Here is a 23,960-nt window from a genome sequence, read left to right on the forward strand (position 1 = left end):
TGAAAATTAGGTTGTCACTTAAATTAATCAAAAAAGAATCACCAGTTAAAATGTATTAATACTGATTTTGTTTTGGTCCTACCTGATCAGAGAGTAATCCGCATCTACTCCAGTTAAACAGAGAGCGTCGGAGGGTGATGATGAGTTTCCAGTTAAGATCCGATTGATATGTTTTATAAATTCCAGGAAGAAGTATTTACAGAGGAGGATTGGTACATCTGTGGCGAAGGTGTGGAGAGGTGTGGCCTGGGCAAAGGTGTCCAAAATCCATACAAATGCTATGATGAAACATGTTCCGTGCAAATGTTCAGATATTTTCTCTCATTATGTGAATAATATATGCAGTCCTTGAAAGTTGCTGGTTTTGTTTACTGCTCTAGTCCCCCAAATTAAGAAAATCCGTTTTCTTCTGCTGCTACATCTCTAACAGTGCGTAAATGTGTAAATAACCACCAGTAAAATGATATATTTCCGTCTCTGTTTGGATCTAATTTTTATGCGGTCCTCCTCTGCGTCCTCCTGCTCCACACTGTGGCGAAGACAATAAGAAGAGAGAAAAGAACATCAGCTCTATCTCCAACAGGTTTAATATACACGTACAATATACTATATCGGAGGTTGAATATGTTGTATGAGCTAATAAACTCACTCTTATCCATCAGATCCATCCTGGCTAAACGTGTGCGTCATCCTCTCAGTCCGCATCGCTGTCCTCTGCCGACTCCGTGAGGAGCGACCAACCCAGACCTGCCCTTTAATTTGACTTTAGATATTGGTTTGAGGATATAAGCAAACTTACACCGGCCAATATTATGCTGGAAGAAATAAATGAATGATTATTATACAGCCTACTTTGTTAAAGAGTGGAGAGGAGAGAGGAAACATGTGCCTGCCTGCTGGAACCTAAATTTAATGTTGTCTGAACCAGCAAAGTATAGTCTATACAACCAATATGCAATATGCCTTTTTATGGCAGATGTGGCTTAATAACTGCAAGTTTTATATGAGGGGTCTGAGCTCCCAGCAGTGAAATTATACATCTGTGGGCGTCGCCAATACAGTACTGACTACCAATATTTGAATTATTGACTGCTTCCCAAAAACCAGTGCATCCTCCCTCTAGGAGTGGAGTACCTGGCACCCACAGCCAGCAGTGTGCAATAATAATAACAGTTGTGACTGTGTAGCAATGCTGGAGAAACAATGGTATTCAGTATTTATGAAAACTTTACATTAAACCAGCAACATTCAACTTTCCTTTTGTGTTCATTCAGGTGGCTCCTTTGGACAAAGGCGGTTGTGTTTCCACTGTCCCGTTTCTCTGATTTCAAGGTGAATCCCACCGAATCTGACCCAGTGGCAGGCATTAGGAATCACTAGAAATAAGCAATCTTCTCGCTGATGGTCTCTTATGCTTATGTAGGTCAGACAGAGGCATCAGTATTAAATTGAGACTGTTTCATAACCAGCTAAAAACTCCTTGTAGTAGGTTTAAGTTAAGAGGGATGTATCCATTTTAAATGATAATTTTCTGTTAAATTATTGGTAAGGGTGAATATCTATCATCTATCTAAAATGAGACTGAACTGTAAAAATAAACTCTAATGCGGACATCTGGCTACAGAACCGATTATTTGTTTCCACTGTGGTTTACTTCCTAATTTGTGGTTGTTAGGTTGCTTTACATGTAACAACATGTCAATTATAAATTCATCCTTTGCATTCGACCCATTCTGCTGTAACTATAAAGGAGCTGTTGGCAGCCACAGTGCAGTAAACCTGTGTGGTAGTGCAAATCCCATAGTCACGTACAGTAGGCTTTATTGTTCATGGAATGTGGGGCTGAGGAAGAAAGGAAATCTTTCAAATTATAATTATATACAAGGGGTGGCCAGAGGGTGGGCAAGGATTTTTGAGGGGGTCCATACACTAATAAAGGAAGTTATTGTGTTACTCCAACCTGGTCCCAAATGAACCCCCAATGAACCTTTTTTAGACCATTTTCATAACCAAGATGCATCTCTCTTCCTCTCTCTCACTCACTCTCTCTCAAAACACACACACACACACACACACACACACACACACACACACACACACACACACACACACACAGAGAGAGAGTTTCATCAAGGGATGAGAGTGACACCAATAGTGTCTCTCTCATCCCTATACAAAATGAGACAGCCTGGTCACATCTCAAGATTGTGTCAGGCAGAATCTTGAACTATTTTTTTCCCTTTCTCATGCTGTAGCTTACATTAAAATCAACTACTAGCTGAGTAAAACTGGATCATCTAGACTAGTCGGCACTAACTAACTGGTTTTAGACCTAATGGTATCGCATTATCCTTAAAACTAAACTTGTTATGGTTTGGTTTATTATGTCTTTGTTGTTGTGCTTTTCTTTTTGTTCTCTCTGTTTCCCCTCCTCTTTCTGTTCTCTTGCAGAGCTTGTGTGGGGAAGGGGTGTGGCTGGCTTCCTCCTGTTGGCACACCTGTTTTCACTCAGCCCATTCCCTTGACCTCATTAGCCCTGTCTCCTCTCCTGCTCGCTGTCAGAAGATTCCATGCTCCAACCCGGCATGCTGTTTATCTACTTTCCCAAGTCTAGTTTTGCCTGTTCAAGTCTGCTGAAGACATCCTCCTGCCAGCCAGCTCCCTGCCTCACCTGCCCCCTTCAGTTCCGGTTTTGTTTTTGGATTTCTATTAAAATATCTTCAGTTCCCACTCACCAGAGAGTGTGTCTTTGCTTTGGGGTCCAAGTCTCAAGTGAACTTAACAGAATCTTCTGACCAAGCATGGACCCCGCAGAGATTGGGAGGGTTAAACGAGCCCTCACCTCTCAAGGAACCTGTATGGGTCAACACGAAAAGGCTCTGGAGGAGATCATTGGTAAGCGGGTCCACCTGGCCTCCAGTTTTTCTCAGCTCGACGACCGTCTGGACCAGGTTTCTACTAAGCTTTCTTCGCTGGCGGCTCCTGTCCCATCTCCGGATCCACCTGTTCATTCTCCTCCTCCAGCTGCCTCCCCTACCCAGCCCAGTTATCCCTGTGAGCCCTTTATCCCTACTCCAGACAGGTATTCAGGCAAATTAGGGTCATGCAGTCAGTTTCTCCACCAGTGTTCACTAGTGTTTGACCAGCAGCCTTTAACTTACTCATCTGACAAGTCTAAGATTGCTTTTACTAGCAGTTTACTGTCTGGGAAGGCGTCAGCTTGGGTCGTGGCCATGGCTAACGCTAACTCTCCTGCTTGGCAATCATTCCACTTATTCTGCAGTGAGTTTCGTAGAGTTTTTGACCACCCACTTCAGAGCAAGGAAGCCAGTAACAGGCTTCTCTTATGTCAGGGATCTCTTTCTGTTGCAGCTTACTCCATAGACTTCTGCATTCTCGCAGCCGAGAGTGGGTGGGATGAAAGGGCCTTACAGGGGGTTTATCTGCGTGGGCTTAGTGAGGAACTTAAAGATGAGTTAGCTGCTAGGGATGAGACCTCCTCTTTAGAGGAACTAATTTCCTTGGCCATCCGTCTAGATAACCGTCTCTGTGAGAGATGCAGGGAAAGAGTAGCCAGATTTAGGGCCCCTCAGCACCCTGGTCCCATGGAACTTTGTCCACCTCCAGGGCCACCTTCTTCCAGTGCATCTCTTCCGGCTGCCTCATCCTCCTCCAGCAAAGGGGAGCCCATGCAGTTGGGAGGGATGAGGCTCACGCCGGCTGAGCGTCAACTCCGCATCCTCCAGAGACTCTGCTTCTACTGTGGTCAAGCTGGTCATGTCCGCGCTAACTGTCCCAAACGACCAAAAGATTTGGCTCACCTGCCGCTAGGGGGACGCTGGTGAGCCATACTTCAGTTTGTCCATCCCCCCCTCCAATCGCATTCAGCTTAAGGGAACTGTTTCCTGGTCTCAAATTAACATTCCTCTCCATGTCCTAGTGGACTCTGGTGCTGATGACAATTTCATTGACTGGCATAGTTAAGTCAGTTCTGGCAATCATCATGAAGCGATCTCTTTTTATCTCATTCCCTCACCATCTTCACCCTTAGTATTAGGACTCCCCTGGCTCAAGCTCCACAACCCACGCACTGACTGGTCCACATTATCTATCACCAATTGGAGTTTATTTTGCCACTCCCACTGTCTGTGCTCAGCCATCCCCACCACCATTTCTGCTCCTGTTCTCCCCAAGCCTGTAGATCTTGCTTCACTTCCCCTAGAGTATCATGACCTCCAGGAGGTTTTTAACAAGGATCATGCTTTGTCCCTACCACCTCACAGGCCATATGACTGCAGTATTGACCTGCTCCCTGGTGCCCCCTATCTCACCAGCAAGCTCTACAACCTCTCCAGGCCTGAGAGAGACTATGGAATCATATTTCTGACTCACTGGCAGCTGGTCTTATCCATCCTTCCTCCTCACCCATGGAGCAGGATTCTTTTTTGTTGATAAGAAGGACAAGACTCTACGGCCCTGTGTAGACTACAGGGGCTTGAACGAAATCACCATCAAGAACAAGTACCCACTTCCCCTCATTGACTCTGCTTTTGGTCCCCTCCACCAGGCCACCATCTTCTCCAAGTTGGCCCTACGCAATGCATACCACTTGGTGAAAATTAAGGAGGGGGACGAATGGAAGACTGTGTTCAACACTCCTCTGGGACATTTTTAGTATCTGGTCATGCCTTTTGGGTTAACTAACGCACCTGCAGTTTTCCAGTGTCTTATTAATGATGTCCTCTGTGATATGCTCAATAGGTTTGTTTTTGATTACTTAGATGATATTTCTTTATATTTTTTTTTTTTTTTTTTTTGCACCCGTCAAGAACATGTGCAACATGTCCGCCTTGTTCTTCAGAGACTTTTAGAGAACACTCTATGTGAAAGCTGTTCTGTCAGTTTTCTGGGCTTTGTGGTGGAGGAGGGGCAGATCAGGTCAGACCCTGCCAAGATTAAGGCAGTGGAGGAATGGCCCACTCCCAGCACTCGAAAGCAGTTACAAAGGTTTCTGGAGTTTGCCAGTTTTTACCGCAGATTTATTCGTGATTACAGCACCGCTAACCAAGTTAACCTCTGTTAAATCATCCTTTGTTTGGTCCCCTGCAGCCGAAACCACTTTTGCCAAGCTTAAAAGTATGTTCACTTCTGCTCCAACGTTACGTCATCCAGATCCTTCTGTCCAGTTTGTGGTGGAGGTCGATGCCTCGGACTCTGGTGTGGGGACAGTCCTGTCCCAACGGTCCACAGCTGACCAGAAGCTGCACCCCTGTGCAGTCTTCTCTCGCTGTCTTACACCTGCAGAGAGAAACTATGATGTGGGGAATCGTGAGTTGTTGGCAGTGGTGTTGGCCCTTCAGGAGTGGAGGCACTGGTTGGAGGGCTCTACTCACCCTTTTGTTGTATGGACTGACAACAAGAACTTGTCTTACCTCTGTTCTGCCCGCAGGCTCAACTCCCGTCAGGCTCGGTGGGCTTTGTTCCTGGGCCGGTTCAACTTTACACTCACCTACCGGCCAGGTTCCAGGAATATCAAGCCTGATGCCCTCTCTCGCCAGTTCTCTCCCCATGTTGAGGATCCTGCTGAGGACACCATCCTGCTGTCTTCCTGTGTGGTGGGAGCAGCCAGGTGGGAGGTTGAGCAGCTGGTCCAGGAGGCCCTTAAGGATCATCCAGTCCCTGAGGGTGGTCCACCTAACCGACTGTTTGTGCCGCCACCTGTCCGTTCCTCAGTGCTCCAGTGGGGACACGCCTCCAAGGTGGAATGCCAACCTGGTTTTCATCGGACCCTGGCTTTGCTTCGTCAGCGTTTCTGGTGGCCCTCCATGTCCGCTGACACAAAAGAGTTCGTCTCTGCCTGTTCAGCCTGTGCCCGCAGTAAGGCTTCTCATCGTGCTCCTGCTGGTCTCATTTGCCCCCTTCCTATCCCCCACCGGCCCTGGTCTCACATTGTGGTAGGTTGGTGCACTTTGTCCCTGTGTCTGAACTCCCCTCTGCCCCTTGAGACTGCTAGTTTGCTCACCCAGCATGTTTTTAGGCTGCATGGTATCCCCCAGGACATTGTGTCAGAAAGAGGCCCACAGTTCTCCTCCAGAGTGTGGCAGAGCGGGCAAATCAAGATCTGGAAGCAGCTCTTCGCTGCGTTGCCTCTCATCACCCGGTTTCCTGATCTTCCCACCTTCCCTGGATTGAATACGCTCACAACTCCCTTGTCTGCTCTGCCACAGGTATGTCTCCGTTCATGGCTGCTAATGGCTTTCAGCCCCCTCTCTTCCCTGCTCAGGAGGTTGAGATGGCAGTTCCTTCGGTGCAGGTGCACCTCCGGCGTGCCCACCAGGTCTGGCGTTAAGCCCGGGCAGCTCTCACCCGAACAGCAGCCCGCAACCAGAGGTTTAAACAATTTGACAAAAATAAATAGATGTTCACTCAGCAATCAGTGAGAGAAGTGTGAGCGACGGGATGAGGCAATCCATTAGCCTGTATTCTGTTGTGGCAATCCTAAAGCACTGGCCAAGATGCTAACTGGAGTAAAATATAACAAGGGGAACGTGTGAACGAGGAGGCTGACTAGAAGGAGCACATATTGGTACAATGACACTGGCATCCTGGCTCTTGTCCACTGCAGATGAACTATCCACAATCTGGATGAGTAACTAGTATGAATTAGTGTATTAGTATAATATTTTACCAATAAAGTATAATGGTAATACAATAATGTAATGGTAGTATAATGTTACTGATGATGAAAATAGGAGTATATCCATTTTAATTTCATATAATAGTATACTCTATAGCCTACCACTTGTATTAATTCCAACATGTATTATTTTTGTAGGTTTTGCTCCTTCCTTTTATCTATTCAGGGAAGGTTCACTGAGAGGAAGACTCTCTTTTGCAGGAACACCTTGATGAGATTTGCACAGTTCCACATTTATACCTGGAGGTTGTCCAGTACAACCAGTCTGATCTGCGGGTTACTGACCAGGGTTAAGGGCCTTGCTCAAAGGCACCTCAGGAACCCAGATTTATCCTGCCGGTCTGGGGATTGAACCTTCTGTTCATAAGCTTGCTTCCATAACCTTTTAGGTACTCTTTAAATCCTTGTGCAAGAAAAATGGTCTGCAAGGCTAGATTTTATGAAAAGTTGCTGGTACATTGTTTTTCTGTGTCTCCTCATTAAAATGTCCAGGTGAAACAGACTCGCAATTCAATCTGCATTGCGGAATGTCACAAAACATGCTGTTCCACTACTTTATTTATATGCCAATGTGCCTGGTTTACACATTACATTTGGCGGGTGCTGTCTTTTTTTTTTTTTTTTTTTTTTTTTTTTTCTTACATGTTTTTAATATACAATGGATATACATGTATAATGGAGGAAGTTTAGTTTCAAAATGGTAGATCCAGCTGGGCTGCGTAACAAAAGTAACGAAACAAGTATTTGACTTTAATTACTTTTGCTGTTCAGTAATTAAGTAAAGTGATTTTTAGTGAAATCCAGTAATATTTAATGCGTAAATTATAAAAAATGTTCAAGTATGTAAATTAATCTGGTGGACACTTAAAGCATCATACAAGGTTTATGTGCTGAACCTACTGAATTGTACAGTGAGACTCAAACAAATTTGCTCTCAGAAAAGGGCAACTAAGTGGCTAAGGTACACAATACCTTAAGGCAGACTATAAAATCCCTAGCTTTTTTTTTTTTTTTTTTTTTAAATTTTCACTCGTTTTCACTTACACCTAGTATAAATAGTCCTTGTCTCCCTTTGTCTTTGTCAGTTTGTCTTGTTCAGTAGGTAAATGAGTATGGTCAAGTGTTCCAGTTCAGAGTCGTGCATTTGGGTCCACCTATATTGTGTCAGAGGTCGTGACAAAAGGTTATCAGCTCTCTGGCTGTTTGCTCGCACTTGTTCTTACTACATAGCTGAGTGATTAAACTCAGTATTAAAAAATGTATTAAACAATCTACATTAGATCTCATCCTCCTGATAATGGCTCGTCATTGCATTTATTTTCATATGTGATTCAAGGTACTTGTAAGATGCAGTCAGGTAAATCTAGATTCCATTAAAAAAAAAAAAAAATCCTCCCAGGCACACTGTTTACTAGATTAAATGATTCCAAACCTTTCAGCTTGTGTCATGACTCCCAATCTTTTGCCTGTTCAGCTGCCTGTCTGTCATTATGCGTGTTTGAGATGAGTCTTGCCTGGAAAGAAGATGAGTGTAGCTAATTCGAGTCTGGTGAGGAATAAAAAAGCATCACTGAAGTTGAAGGAAGTGGAGACAATAGGAGTCTATTATTGTACGTAGGTGGACACAATGAATACGTCCATCCATATAAATTAAAAGGTATAACATTTCCTGACTGATTACTTCACTTTATAGATCACTTAAATTGTGCAGAAAACAAACATTTGACACGCTTTTTAAAAGGCTATTTAAATGAAATTAAAAGGCCAGTCTGACCTACTGCAAGTCACTCTTCTCCGGCAGGAGTGCTTAAACCAATATGGGATTCTTTATGGATATAAATTCATGCATTTTTAAAATGCATTCAAGCTGACTTGGTGTCACAAAGAACTGCCTAGTGCCTGCTTTACATCCTATATCCTAGAGGAGGATGGCTGATGACATCAATACAGAAGCCCAGGTCCCAACTTCTTGCAACTGGTCAATTCATACAACAAATTAAAACTGTATGGAATATGTATTAATGGTGCAGTCAATGGATTTGTGTATATGGTCATATGACTACATTCTTGAAGTGGAAAACAGGAGTGGCACACCCATGCGAATCAGGTCAGGCCATTTGTTTTCTGAGAGATGCTCCATTACTGGCTACGTAATTCTAATCAAAGGATTTGAACAAAGGTGGGGATTTTTAAGAAAACACCATGCACAATAACTGGATCAGTGTCTTTCAAAATTGAAAGACTTTGACCATTTCTCAGGGGACTTCCTTCTAATACAGTTCACATGCTGGAAATAACTTAAGTAAAGCACAGGGTGCACCCAGTAGCTGGTTGAATTAACATTTAATTAAACTTCATGGTTCACTTTACTGGATTAGACTAGTTATATTGGTTCGGTCTAACACCCACTAATGCCCACTTGTACACTGAGGTAGATATTTGAATGCTGTAATCATTTCGCCTATGCATACTGTTCATATTTCTGACACAACTCTAATGTAAGCAATACAGACACAATCCACTGTCCTTCTTACTGTCCTTATTTACTAAAATGCATTCCAAAGTTCAAGTAAAATGTGGCTTAGTGGTCAGATAAATCCAGGAGTAGATGTCTTCAGCTGTTTTACTCCTCTTAGTTCACATTTTCCTCTTTATGTTAAGAAAATAGGCAAAAGACCTACTTTTAACGGCACCAGCTTAATTTTCCTCTGTGAAAACCGCATTTCAGCTTCAGAAAGCATTTTGTACTGAAGGACTGTATGTTGTCATCCCATCACTTATTAATATTTATTAGAATCTGTTCCCAGCCACAATTGAGAGAAAGAATGACTGCAGTAGCCAGTAACTCTTTCACAGCACATATGTTCATGAGATATTTGAAAAGTTGTGTGAGCAATGAAATGTTAATAGTTAACCACTTTTTATAGCGGAAGCTAAAGGAAGTTGCTCATCTGTTGAGTCTATGTAAATAATTTCATAAGGAGTACGGTCTAGATCTGCTCTGTTTGAAAAGAGAGGACTGCCTGAAGCCCACATTCATGTGATGAGACAGTTTTTGACTTTGTTGCCTAGCAATGTCAGAAAACAATCTGCACTCACCTACTACTACAGAGGAAGCAATTGAACTTAACCTAGTTTTACAAGCCTACATCAAGACATGTAAGGGAATATTGGTGTCTGACTATTCTGTAGAGAACCTAAAATGGGTCAAAGGTCAAACTCAGATCCAGCGGCTAGCTAGCGGCTAAAATAGGCTAACTCCCCAGTTTGTGTTGGACAGCAGCTCCTCCAAGAAAGTAGTTCCAATAGGTCCATGCCTGGTTAGATGCTAAATTGATTGGTTGATGTACTGGTACTTAAACAATGACAATAAAATGATATCTAATCTTAATCAAGTCATTTGCAGTAGACATGGGGGTTTTGAAGTAGAAAAAAACATCATGAATAAACTTTATTCATTATCTGTTTCTATGCTTAGGTTGGTAACAATAAGCTTTCATGTAAGTCAGTAGCCTACCAGCTACACTCCCACAGGCATGAAACAAAGTCCCTTGTGTCCACCACCTGCAGTCCTCAGGATAATTGAAAACATCTCCAGCCTTAATCATCATACTGGTGTCAAATGAAGGGTCTTGTATTACATATATTTCCCAGTAGCCTCTCCTTATTTTGAGCCATTAACTGGTGACTTTACAAAAAAATATAGATTTTTTTTAGCCACCACTTCTGTCCTCATTGAAACATCTCAACAACTATTGAATGGATTGCTATGAATTTTTTTTAGACAGTCATGGAGCCCAGAGGATGAATCCTCAGGTGATACGTTTGGTGATTCATTTGTGCTAATTGGCTAATGTTAATGTGCTACCACCTTAAGAAAAATGGTGACAATGCAAGACGTTACCTGCCTGACAGCATGCTCATTGTAAAAATGAATAATGTTGTTTTTATAGACATTATAAACTTTAAATGTCTGCATTTGTTGAAAAGTCAAACAAGGAACCTGGCAAAGGTTTCTCTTTCAGGCTGAATGGGCTCATGTTATTCAAATATGTGCCCATAATCACCTCCTTCTAGGCTCAGTTACAGACATCCTTGATTGTTATTCCATAAATAAGTGCAAAATTATTCCCCAATTAAGAGGCAATTGCAGAAGGCGGCTGTGGCGCAGAGGCAGAGCGCGTCATTCCCAAATCAGAAGGGTGTCGGTTCGATCCCCGGCTCCTCCGGCCACAATGACGAGGTGTCCTTGAGCAAGATACTGAATCTCAAATTTCTCCTGATGCTGTTTATGAATGTGGCATGTAGTGTAAAGGCGCTTTAAGTGGTCTGAAGACTAGAAAGGTGCTATACAACTACAGGTCCGTTTACCAGTGCTGTTGAGCAGCTAATGAAAATTTTGATGGGACCAGGAGATTGCCTGGTGGATTCTTGCAAATGCCATTAAGAGCAGTAGAACGAGAAAGATTTCACAGATTATCTTTTTCATGCACTACTATCAACACACTTTTTTTTTTTATTAAAATGACCTACTGCAGCTTTAAACTTTGGTAAATGGTTATGGGGCTTGCCGTTCCTAAATCAAATGTGTCTCCCTTTGCAACAGAACCAGGTTTCTTCCTCTTCTGATGCCAGCAGGAGCTGGTGTGATAGGGGTTATATTACCAGTAGTTATGATAGTAACTGTAATTTATGGATCAGGGTTTCAGTGTTTACAAAATAAACACTGTTTTTTTATTTTATTGGATCTTGCCATTGTTTGCTGCCAGGTGTTATATATAATGCTGTATGTAATGTTTGTGACCAAGTACCGGCAAAAGTAATATAATTTATCAGCTGCAGCTACACCCAACTTTAAACCGGGACAAACTGAGACATCTGGTCACCATACTTAAGGCTGCTCCTGGCTAATGTTCTGTTATGTTCTATGTCTGTAGCATTAAGGAATTGCAACTTTAATTTATTTGTGAATGTTCTTTCTTTGCTTAACAAGGCAAGGTGAAAACACAGTTTCTCTGTAACTCAAGTGTATGGGAAAGGCTATTATATCTTGAGCTGGAACATTTGCTGTCTCAATTAAGGTTTGTCCCAGTTTGGACAGCAACTGGTGTGTTGTTGTCAAAGCCATGGTCAAAATGTTTTAGTTTTAGTCACACAGTGTGTTTTGTTTTTATTCAGATTTTTTAAAATTATGTTTATGGAATTGTCCCATGACACTGGAACAAGTTTAGCATGAGTAGAAAATACCAGACTCAGCACATGTTTGTTTTGTTTGTTTTAGGAAGACTACGTTTATATGTAGTGTGCTGGAAAGACTTGCTGATGAGTGAGTTAGAAAAAGGTGTGAATTTCTACATAATACTGTAGATATAGCTATATCTTTAGTAATTAGAAGGGCTGAAACATTAACAGTTACAGATGATTTACATGAGAAGGTCCCTATTGCAAGTCTGCTGTCTCTCTCCCTTTCATCCAAACCAATTCCCCCTGTTAAATGGTGTCTGTAACACAAATGATTTGACTTCAGGCCTTGCTTGCAGTGCCCCCTAGTGGTGCTTGGCACACACAACAACAAGGTGACATTTTAATTAAGTGCCTCCGGCATCAACACACACAGCACCAAAGCTTTGCCACCTCTAATTTTTCCATCCCCTCTGTAGATAGAAAAAGGCATTCTGGGTAAACAGTTTATTATAAAATGTTTCAAATGTAGCATGACATTATTCATTCAGATGCTCAGACTTATTTTTTTGTAAACAGGGTCATGATTATAACAAATGGCTTCACAACATGCACATTTGTCACAATACATGATAAACTTCTGTTATGGCAGGTGGGACCACAAGTGATGGGACCCAAATGCAAGGCGTCAGACACAGGATCTTAGTATGAAAAAAACAGTCTTGCCCAAAAAGGTCGGTACACTGAAGTCCAGGGAAAAAATCCAAACAGGCAGAGGCAGAGTTCAAAACCAGAAACAGAAACCGCCACACGAGGGACAGAAAGGCTGGAACTCAAGACACAAAGGTGCAATGACGAAATGGTAAATGGTAAATGGTAAATGGACCTGTACTTGTATAGCGCTTTTCTAGTCTTCCGACCACTCAAAGCGCTTTTACACTATGTGCCACATTCACCCTTTCACACACATTCACACAGTGAATGTCCATCCAGTGAATCCATCGGACAGAAACTAACATTCATACACATTCACATACCAATGCATGGCATCGGGAGCAATTTGGGGTTCAGTATCTTGCTCAAGGATACTTCGACATGTGGCACCAGGAGCCGGGGATCGAACTCACAAAAGGCACAGTGTGAATGAAACCCAGGCAATATAGTCTTAGTGAGTGGGAAAACTAACAAGACACAGGTAACCACAATCAAGGTAGGGCAAATAATCAAAAACAGCAGGAAAAAGACAAAGACATCATGGGAACTGTTGGGTCTCTGTAAATAATTTTAGAAGGAGTTCGGTCTAGACCTGCTCTATTTGAAAAGTGTCCTGAGATTACTTCTGTTATGAATTGGCGCTATACAAATAAAATTGAATTGAATTGAACTGGAAACACAAGAAGATGACAACTACAAAATAAAACAGAACACAGAAACACATAAAAAACAGACTACACAATTAAACACCACTAGTTTTTATGACAGACATGACAAATTCACTAATGAATGTGACAATATTTTGTTGTCCTCCTCTATTCTATGCAGGGAACACAACCATTCTTATTTTCAGGTGATTATACACAAATGAAAACACATCTGTGAATATTATATTTAATTTCTGCCAATAGATCCCCCTAAATTTTACACACTGGACCTTTAATTGACATTCAAACCTCTCTTTGTCTGTCAATATCACTGCACTGTGGCCCAAAAACCAAAGATGGCCTCCAGTCAGGGTGGGTGTCCAGAATTTCTTATGCTGGTTGTTCTGTAAACACAGACATTTTGTTATGCATTTTTACATTTGCCGGAGACAGGGTCATGAGCGGCCAAGGCTCATTGATGTACGTGGGGAGCGAAGGCTGGCCCGTGTGGTCCGATGCAACAGACGAGCTACTGTAGCTCAAACTGCTGAAACAGTCAATGCTGGTTCTGATAGAAAGGTGTCAGAACACACAGTGCGCCACAGTTTGTTGCGTATGGGGCTGCAGAACATTATGACCACCAGGGGGCCCAGGTGGTCATAATGTTATGGTGGTGTAACTTGAACCCTGGCCAAATAAAAATATTATACAATGTAGGTCAGGGTTTAGGACCACATAATTCACTCAAAAAAAATGCAGAGAACACACTTTCATTGATGCAGGAAGGTTGTTTACAGTGATGTTTGTCCATCTTACTGCAGCTATCCATGTGATCCGGCATTTTCTTAACAACTCCTCAACCTGCTTTCCTTCATGTTTTTCCCACATAAGAAAGACAAAACATATTCAAATGTTAAGTTTTCTCCCTGAAGGATGGTGTGAGCAGCAGGTTATCCAGGCATTGTACAGGAACAATCAATATATATAACACTAGTGGAGAATAAAAATAGGCCGATATACCAATAGAAAAATAAACACACCAAATGACCAATGACTTAAAATAGTTCGATATAGAGTAAAAGAAAAGAATCTATAGACATATAATTATAATTATATATCAACTTTATAATAAGTTGATATATTGATTATATATTTAATGGAATATTGATATTTAGGATATCTAGAAGAAGAGCTTCAGTAGTAGCGAAATTGACATACTGTTGTTTTTTCTAATGTTTGGTGTTCCTTTTTTTTTTGATGGGTCGCCAGCTCTACCCACTGAGCTAACCGGGCGCCCGGTTTTTATAGTTTTAACAGGGATCAGAGGATAGAATACCAATAATATTTTTACAGCCCAGTGGTTCCTAACCTGGGGGTTGGGACCCCTGCTAGGGCTTCCCCAAGGGGCCACAAGGCCTTCTTGATTTTAAAGGGTATAAGAAAACTATACTACAAAACAATACTAAAAAATATACTACATAGTAGGCCTAATCTTAGCATTTTTGTTCATTCCTGTGAACAACTTAATCAAAGTTAAGATTATTATTTAAGATATAAACTTTGAAGACCTGAACACAAGCTTTATTCAGAGAGCCTTTACTCTCTGATAAACAGCCTTGTCCTGCAGTAGAAAAGTAAAATCAAAGAGCAACTAAAACAATAAAAAGAAATCGGTGCATTTGCCAAAAAAGCCTTTTAAGTATGTATGTAATTTTTAATTAAATGAATATATAATAAAAATATCAGGAAAACTAATCTTTGATGAGCTCAAAATGAATCCAAATCACTAATTTTATAAAAAAAAACTTCCTGCAGTTTTTGTGTTCACTATTATATCTTATATAATATGTCACTTAGTCATGGATCGTCACTTTACTTTGTGATAGAAAAGAGTTCCCTTAAGGAATAAGGTTGGGGACCACTGATATATCCCACGGATTATATAACCCAATCATTATAATTTCTCTAAAAACACGATATTCTCAAAGTATATATGATATTCTATTTTTATTTTTTATGTTCTTCAAATTTTAAACTTATTTCCTTGCGTTGGACAAACAATCTGTAGACTGTGAAAACAAGGTGTTTCTGTCTTATGTTGGTAAGAGTGCTCTCATCCACTCATAAACTGTTATCTTAGAAATCACTGGTGAATAACAATAACAAAATAAGAGCAAATTGTGGATACGAACAAAAGTAAGAAAAAATGTGTTCACATATTGCTTCCTGTATTCCTGTATTGAAGTGCATGTGTCCTGTTTAGAACATGGAGTAATGGTGCCCTTCAGCCTCTTGTGGTCAAAATTAATATTACAACACACACTTAAGAAATTATCCTGAGAAAAATAACAAAATTCATCTGTTTTCAAAGATTTAATAGAAAAAAATGTTGGCTTCTGTACGAGCTTCTGTTTCAAATGTGTTTTAAGTAACAGTCCAACTTTTAGGCCAAGTCTTTTGTTGCCCTTGGACAATATTTAAATGTAATGTATTAAAACAGTATTGTCTGTTGCTATAATGCTTTCAGGAGCCAATAAATGATCAAGGCTCTTATCTGAAAATTCAGATGCCGTATCTGAAGAATAGCCCTTTACATGCCATCAGCTCAGAAAGATCTCTCTGTAAACCTATGTGTATGTGTGAATGTGTTTATAGTATGTACATTATTTTGTGTGCTGTGTGTTCCATTTGACTTGTGTGCTATTAAGTTTGCATCCACCTGCTGTCGTAAGCATTTTCAAGTTGCACATAAAAGACCTAAGTGGAAATACAGAAAAAAAGTCAAAATATCACAAAAAAAATGTGTTAGTGGCAGATGAAGACATCAGATCTGTGTTGAGCGATGAGGAGACTGTGACCTTCCTAGAATTAATACATGAAACCAACTGAAAAGCAGTAGGAATCAAGGTAATTTGTCAATTTACAACAAAGGTTACTTCGTAAAATGTAAGTTGCAATGCCTTCAAGCTTCACACACAGAACATATATTCAAATATTTTCATTGACAATAAAATAAAACAATATATACATATTTACATATTCACATATACAACAGTAAAGTCGCATAATCATCCTGTAGCCTAGTGCATTTTGAATTTGTAAATCTGGAATGTGAACAGCAGCAAAAAAAAAAAAAACAAGCGGAAAACGGCCGTTCAAGCTGAAGCCTGTTTCCCTTAGTTTAGACCGTCCACAAGCTCCTCGATTGGCTGTGATTGGCCGTCCCCGCTGTCACTCCATCTTGCTTGCACACCAGTCTGAGAGGAGTTTCAGCGCACTGAGGAGGTTAAAGACCTGGCCTCGCAACTGCATGAAGCACAAACGCCTGAACAATGTGGCAGTTTGTCACATACACCGAGAAAGGCTTGATGCCTTGGACAGGAAGAAACTCTGCCAGGAATTTATCTCTGCCAATGATCGAAGACAACATGTGTTTGGAAGCTCTGGATGAGTTGATTATGTTGACCCTTCTGTGGTCTTTGGGTCAAATTGACCCTTGTTCACTTTTCATTTACATCAAAAATAGGATTTTCTTCCATATAACTGCCTAAAAATGACAGTGGTTCTCTGTTACACTCATTTCAAATAAAATTGATTACTTGACTACTTACACTGAATTATGGACATTTTATTCAATTTCTCCCCACCTGTGATATTCCTGCCAGGTTGACCTGCCCACCACTAGGTGGTGCTATGTAAATGAGGTCTCTTTACCATATGTTCCAAAAATAAGTGTAAAATTGGTGGTACTGAGTTGGAGTGAAGTTGACTAACAAGGTGAAACACAGAATTGGGTGATAATATTTTGCTACATGCTTTACAAGCAGTAAAAACCAAAAAAGGAACAGTAAACTTAAAAGTAGCAATAGAAAACTAGAAGAACTACTAGAAAACACAGTGAACTGAAAGAGTTAGAGTTTTATTAAAAATACTTCTGTCCCCCCCACCTCTGAAATCAAAATTTCGTCCTTGGATTGACCCATCTAAAAATATATATATTAGGTTGACCCTCCCTGCCTGGTATATGCCCATATCTTTCAAACTCATGCACAGTTTGTAATGCTTTCTATTGGAGATAGGTGTAATATGTGTATAAAAAAATAACTTGAAATAAAGTAGAACAATTTTAAAATACATTTGGAGTTAAAAGACACAGAACTTACAAAAAAAGGAAGTGTGTGTGTGTGTGTGTGTGTGTGTGTGTGTGCGTGTGTGTGTGTGTGTGTGTGTGTGTGTGTGTGTGTGTGTGTGTGTGTGTGTGTCGAGGTCACTCACTGTATGTGGCACTCATATTGGGCATCAATATATGCCCTGTCTCCTTCTCGTAGGATTCATTTTAATTTTGAGTGGTCATATACATTGTTGAAATCTGGGATTACAGGATTTCATTTGTTCAAATGAATGTTTTACATTGTAGGACAGGAAGTGCATCTCTGTCTCAACATCACCTGTCCAACAGTGACCACATATTACTATATAAGTTTTCTTTTGGTTTCTACGTTGTTTGTGTCTTCCTTTTTCAATTTCCAGGTTGTGCTCACTGAGCCTGGACTTGGTTAGGATCTGTCTCTGCTGTCTCTCTCTGACAGTAGATATTCTGCCCATTCATAATCTCTTTTAGGCTCAGAACTAATTACTAACTAACTAATAAAAGGCCAAGTCAACTGCCAAACATTTATTTTCCGTTTCTCTCTTAAAGCTAAAGTACTTGGTGCTCATGTTAATGCCACTGACAAATAAAGGAAGACACAAACAGAAAAAGAAATTACCATCCTCTAAAAACACCAATTTTCTGCTGCTCCTTTAATTTCAGAATAACTTCATGTTCATGCATTCCAGCATGAGGTCCAGTTCTCAGCTGTTTGTTTTTGAGAATTTCAAAGTAATGGTTCCAGTTTCCATCTCTGTCTGCTCCAAACCCAAAAACATTGACCTGGGAAAACAAACACACCATGAATCTCAGCTGGATTTGAATAAACGCTCCATAGAATTGTCTTTCTTATTTCTGCATACAGTACATTTCTGCATATTCTAACTTACATTTCATACTGTTATGGTGCTGCACTCCACAGTGTTACTAAATAGGGTTTCTGAACACATCCAGATAAGCTGGGTAGAGTTAAAATTATTTGTTCTCTCTCACAAGCAAAGGCAGCCATTTTATAAAGTTCAATTTGAAAAAAAATGTAAATGTGAGAAGTACTGACGACAGCAGACGTTACATTGTTTCCTTGGTGCCAGGATGTGTTGCTATGTTATGGTTCTTTCACATGCTCAGATAAAACCCTATCAAAATGAAAGATTCCATGTCAAGGTGTTGTCAATGAGTATGCTGGCATGAAACCTTTGCTAGCCAACTGAAACTGATGTTATCATGATTCTTTTGTTTGCAGGATAGAAGGTGCCTTTTATGAACACAGCACTCCTGTCAATGTAATGCAAGGTGTTGGACATAAAGTAACCTAAAATAAAATCAAATATGTGGAAGGTGTGATTGAGATGTAAATTGAGAAGCTAGAAAAACATTCAAGTTAATGGGTTTACAGTTTTAGAATCATATATAGCTTGATATTGATTTGGGGACAAGGACATGGCTGGATAGCTAGCTTGTATTGTTAAACATACTGTCAAATTATATTTACTGTTTGTCAATTGTTGTTATTCCCTTTTAATCTAGCTAGCATAGCGTTAGCTCTGTGTCTCGTAGGTGAGCCAAAGTGTTCTACAAACAGAGGGAACTAGAAATATCTCCCATTGTCAAGTCATATCTAAGGTTCGTCCTATTGACTGGAGTAGTGAATAATGTTTGCATTGCATTAGAACCTTATGGGATGGTAATGATTCTTCCAGGTATTAGGTAGGAACTCAGGTGTTACCAGGGAAATGAAGTTATGGCTAGTAAAAAAGTAAAAAATGCATGAAAATATAAAATATTGATCTTCCTTTTCTTTCTTTGGCAAGTGACCATTGTATAAGTGGGATAATGCCCTTCGAGGTGTCTATTATCAGGAATTAATGGACTTCCCTGAAGCGGAGATTCTGGCCTTCATTCCTGATAATGGACACCTTCCCGGGTATTATTTCTTACTTATCTGACATGAGTTTGTTCAATACAGATTTGTTCCCTCACCATATTTGGTTACAGTGCATTTTCATCATCCCACAACTTTAGTCCACACTGAGATATCTCAACAGCTATCAGATGGGTTGCCATGACGTTTTAGTACAGAAGACGCATCAAGTGTGTGCACACCCAGGCAAAAATATTACTGCAAGACACAAAAGAGAAAAAGTCTGTACACTGAGGGGGTCCAAATGATTATTTTTATTCCCTTTTTATAAAGCAACGTTTCAATCTGCAAGATCTCATTCAGACAAATGTCAAAAGAAAACAGGCATTGCTTGAAGAGGCACATCAGTCGAGTTTTACAATGAATATACTGCCTCGCCTGCAACAACTCCAGGTTTCTGAGAAGATATGGAGAAAGTTAGCTAACAATGATATTATTGGTTTGTTTTGTTTTTTAACCAAAATATTAATATAGGGCATATATTTTGCATCTGATTCAAACTATAAACACAATGTATGGTCAGTGACTACATATTACTATATAAGTTTTCTTTTGGTTTCCATGGTTTTTTGTGTCTTCCCTTTTCAATTTCCAGGTTGTGCTCACTGAGCCTGGACTTGGTTAGGATCTGTCTCTGCTGTCTCTCTCTGACAGTAGATATTCTGCCCATTCATAATCTCTTTTAGGCTCAGAACTAATTACTAACTAACTAATAAAAGGCCAAGTCAACTGCCAAACATTTATTTTCCGTTTCTCTCTTAAAGCTAAAGTACTTGGTGCTCATGTTAATGCCACTGACAAATAAAGGAAGACACAAACAGAGAAAGAAATTACCATCCTCTAAAAACACCAATTTTCTGCTGCTCCTTTAATTTCAGAATAACTTCATGTTCATGCATTCCAGCATGAGGTCCAGTTCTCAGCTGTTTGTTTTTGAGAATTTCAAAGTAATGGTTCCAGTTTCCATCTCTGTCTGCTCCAAACCCAAAAACATTGACCTGGGAAAACAAACACACCATGAATCTCAGCTGGATTTGAATAAACGCTCCATAGAATTGTCTTTCTTATTTCTGCATACAGTACATTTCTGCATATTCTAACTTACATTTCATACTGTTATGGTGCTGCACTCCACAGTGTTACTAAATAGGGTTTCTGAACACATCCAGATAAGCTGGGTAGAGTTAAAATGATTTGTTCTCTCTCACAAGCAAAGGCAGCCATTTTATAAAGTTCAATTTGAAAAAAAATGTAAATGTGAGAAGTACTGACGACAGCAGACGTTACATTGTTTCCTTGGTGCCAGGATGTGTTGCTATGTTATGGTTCTTTCACATGCTCAGATAAAACCCTATCAAAATGAAAGATTCCATGTCAAGGTGTTGTCAATGAGTATGCTGGCATGAAACCTTTGCTAGCCAACTGAAACTGATGTTATCATGATTCTTTTGTTTGCAGGATAGAAGGTGCCTTTTATGAACACAGCACTCCTGTCAATGTAATGCAAGGTGTTGGACATAAAGTAACCTAAAATAAAATCAAATATGTGGAAGGTGTGATTGAGATGTAAATTGAGAAGCTAGAAAAACATTCAAGTTAATGGGTTTTAGAATCATATATAGCTTGATATTGATTTGGGGACAAGGACATGGCTGGATAGCTAGCTTGTATTGTTAAACATACTGTCAAATTATATTTACCGTTTGTCAATTGTTGTTATTCCCTTTTAATCTAGCTAGCATAGCGTTAGCTCTGTGTCTCGTAGCTGAGCCAAAGTGTTCTACAAACAGAGGGAACTAGAAATATCTCCCATTGTCAAGTCATATCTAAGGCTCATCCTATTGACTGGAGTAGTGAATAACGTTTGCATTGCATTAGAACCTTATGGGATGGTAATGATTCTTCCAGGTATTAGGTAGGAACTCAGGTGTTACCAGGGAAATGAAGATATGGCTAGTAAAAAAGTAAAAAATGCATGAAAATATAAAATATTGATCTTCCTTTTCTTTCTTTGGCAAGTGACCATTGTATAAGTGGGATAATGCCCTTCGAGGTGTCTATTATCAGGAATTAATGGACTTCCCTGAAGCGGAGATTCTGGCCTTCATTCCTGATAATGGACACCTTCCCGGGTATTATTTCTTACTTATCTGACATGAGTTTGTTCAATACAGATTTGTTCCCTCACCATATTTGGTTACACTGCATTTTCATCATCCCACAACTTTAGTCCACACTGAGATATCTCAACAGCTATCAGATGGGTTGCCATGACGTTTTAGTACAGAAGACGCATCAAGTGTGTGCACACCCAGGCAAAAATATTACTGCAAGACACAAAAGAGAAAAAGTCTGTACACTGAGGGGGTCCAAATGATTATTTTTATTCCCTTTTTATAAAGCAACGTTTCAATCTGCAAGATCTCATTCAGATAATGAGAAACTTTAAATAAAACATTATTTTACCAAGTCAAAATATTGAGATACTAAGTCATTATTTAGAAAAAAAAATTGAATTATATTGACTTAAAGAATCCTTTTTTTCTGTCACATTGTCTTCCATAAGAAAAAGCAAAGTTGTTATAATACAGCAAAACTCTCAGACATACTGTCTGACTATAACACCAAGAAACTTTGCTATCCCGTCCATGATAGAGAAAAGTATTTTTAATTCCGTAAACTTAATTAAAAGTTATTTACTCTTATTCACAGTTATCATGCAGCTGGAACCACGAGACGCACAGCTAGCATAGAGACTGGTAACAGGGAAACAGCTTGCTCCATGGTGTGGCTCCAGGGTGTGGCTCCAGGAGGGAGCCCTGGTTTCCCTTTTCTGGCCAAGGTGCTGCTACTCCTTCTTGGCCGCTGCACTGAATCGCTCTTTGTCTGGCCCCTGTGTCTGATATGTGAATTTTGTTCACCTTTCGACAAAGCCAAGCTAGCTGTTTCCCCATGTCCAGTCTTCATGCCAATCTAAGATAACCAGCTGCTGTCTCTGGCTACGTAATTACAGATGTGAGAGTGGTACTGATCTGATCGGATTTCCCAAAATGTCAAACTATTGCTGTAACCACAGCTGTAGCAGATCAGAAAATGCATGACGTGTGATGAACACAAACATATATGTTTACTTATAAAAGATTAGCAAAGATGACATTTTAATATGTTTTTTTCATATTTGCTGAAACTTTCACTATACTGACAGTAGTAGACAGATAATCTGAGTCGTAGCGCTCCTTATGGGATTTGCAAGGAAACAGCAGACATGAACAAAAGCAATCAATCAGAGCCAAGAAAGATAGTTTCTTATCAGATTATCTGTCATGATATAGTGAAGTTTCAGCAAATATCACACAAAGTTATTTTATAAAAGTTACCTACTGCAGCTTTAAGATTTGCATTTATATTTATTCATGGCCTAGCACTCTTCTTCTTCCTTGCCTTCACTGGTGCAGTTCTTGGTGTTTGACTGCCACCAGATATCAGTAGGATAGCATTAAGCTGTTGGCACAATTTGTAATGTGAACCTACCTCATCACACATTTGCATGCTGAGAGCCAAAGTCAGAAAGCCAGTGGATGGATAATTGCCCTTCTTTCTGAACCACATTTAATGAACATATTTCATGAAAGCTGGATTGAGGATCATCACCTGTTATGAATCAGATTTAGACTGACATTAATCTGACATTTATAAAACATTCCTTTCTCTATTAAATGCTCTTACATGGTCACGTAGTTCAGTAATTAATGTTACATAACAGCGTTCGCAGTGAAATATGTTTCAAGGATAAAACTTGAGATGCTACTTTTGCTGAAAAGAAAGTGAGACCTCATAACTGACACTTTAATGAAGGTAAACGCAGCGAACGGTTGTTTGTACACTGCACTCTGAATAGGAAACAGAGCAACCACATATTTTAATTTGGATCAAAGACTTTAAACTACACCACCTCTCCAAATGTCTTGGTTTTGCCTTTAATAAAAAATATTTTGGAGATTTTGGCTCATCCTGCATTAGCCTTGTATTGAATAAAATTAAATTGTGTCCTGACATTGATTTGGGGTGGTTTAGACGTGAAGCGGAGAGGAGTCTGGTGTAGTGGGAAAATGCTTTCAGGGATAAGGTTCTGCAACATGAAGCAAACTATATTATGGTGTCCATTGCTTTTCTTACATTACCATCTTACATTACAGAGTTTTAACTGAACCCATTTATTGTCTGGACTTTGTTCATTCAAACCACACCTAAACAGAAAGAATATCACAGCAATGTCACAGATCAACTATTGACCGTGTGAAATTGCTTTACAAGTTGATAAAAAAAAATAAAAGACGTATAGGGGAAAAAAAAATGTGTCTTTATGTCACACTGTAGTTTCACTATATTTAAAAGGTCCAGTTAGATTTAATAGTATATCTAGCAGTGTAGCTGCAGATCGTAACTCAATATCTCAACATCAGAGCAAAGTGGCATGGCCCATACCAGATCAAGCAGGAGATGGGTGTTGTACCATACCAGATCCACATGCCTAAACAGAAACAGCTATACCAAACCTTCCATATCAACATGGAACTTGAGAAGCAATTGCACCTGGACCACCTGTGTGAGAAGAAGAGGATGGAGCTTCTCAAGATTTTGCACAGAGGT

The 23,960-nt window shown here is 40.0% G+C and overlaps 1 protein-coding gene and 1 long non-coding RNA gene across 9 annotated transcripts in view; one reads left to right on the forward strand and one right to left on the reverse strand.

Annotated features, from left to right (window-relative positions):
- The window catches only part of LOC127358227 (CMP-N-acetylneuraminate-beta-galactosamide-alpha-2,3-sialyltransferase 1-like), a 136,787-nt gene that overhangs the window by 77,453 nt on the left and 35,374 nt on the right, over positions 1-23,960 (reverse strand). For 2 of the 8 annotated variants that reach the window (XR_007882401.1, XR_007882399.1), the window contains exon 8: positions 19,370-19,508. Coding sequence is in view for 4 of the 8 variants with exons in the window: in XM_051391190.1 (XP_051247150.1) it covers positions 18,005-18,172 (168 nt within the window). In the remaining 4 variants the exon portion in view is untranslated. Of the gene's footprint in view, positions 1-17,142; positions 18,173-19,369; positions 19,509-20,037; positions 21,638-23,960 lie in introns of those variants that run through there. The other 6 variants (XR_007882398.1, XR_007882400.1, XM_051391190.1 and 3 more) reach the window with 6 other exon arrangements.
- LOC127358236 (uncharacterized) overlaps positions 1-23,960 on the forward strand; it is an 82,332-nt gene that overhangs the window by 50,730 nt on the left and 7,642 nt on the right. The window contains exon 2 of the long non-coding RNA XR_007882404.1: positions 11-617. This is a non-coding gene — a long non-coding RNA (uncharacterized LOC127358236). The remainder of the gene's footprint in view (positions 1-10; positions 618-23,960) is intronic.

Source organism: Dicentrarchus labrax, unplaced genomic scaffold (genome assembly GCF_905237075.1).
Source record: "Dicentrarchus labrax unplaced genomic scaffold, dlabrax2021, whole genome shotgun sequence".
NCBI lineage: Eukaryota > Metazoa > Chordata > Actinopteri > Moronidae > Dicentrarchus > Dicentrarchus labrax.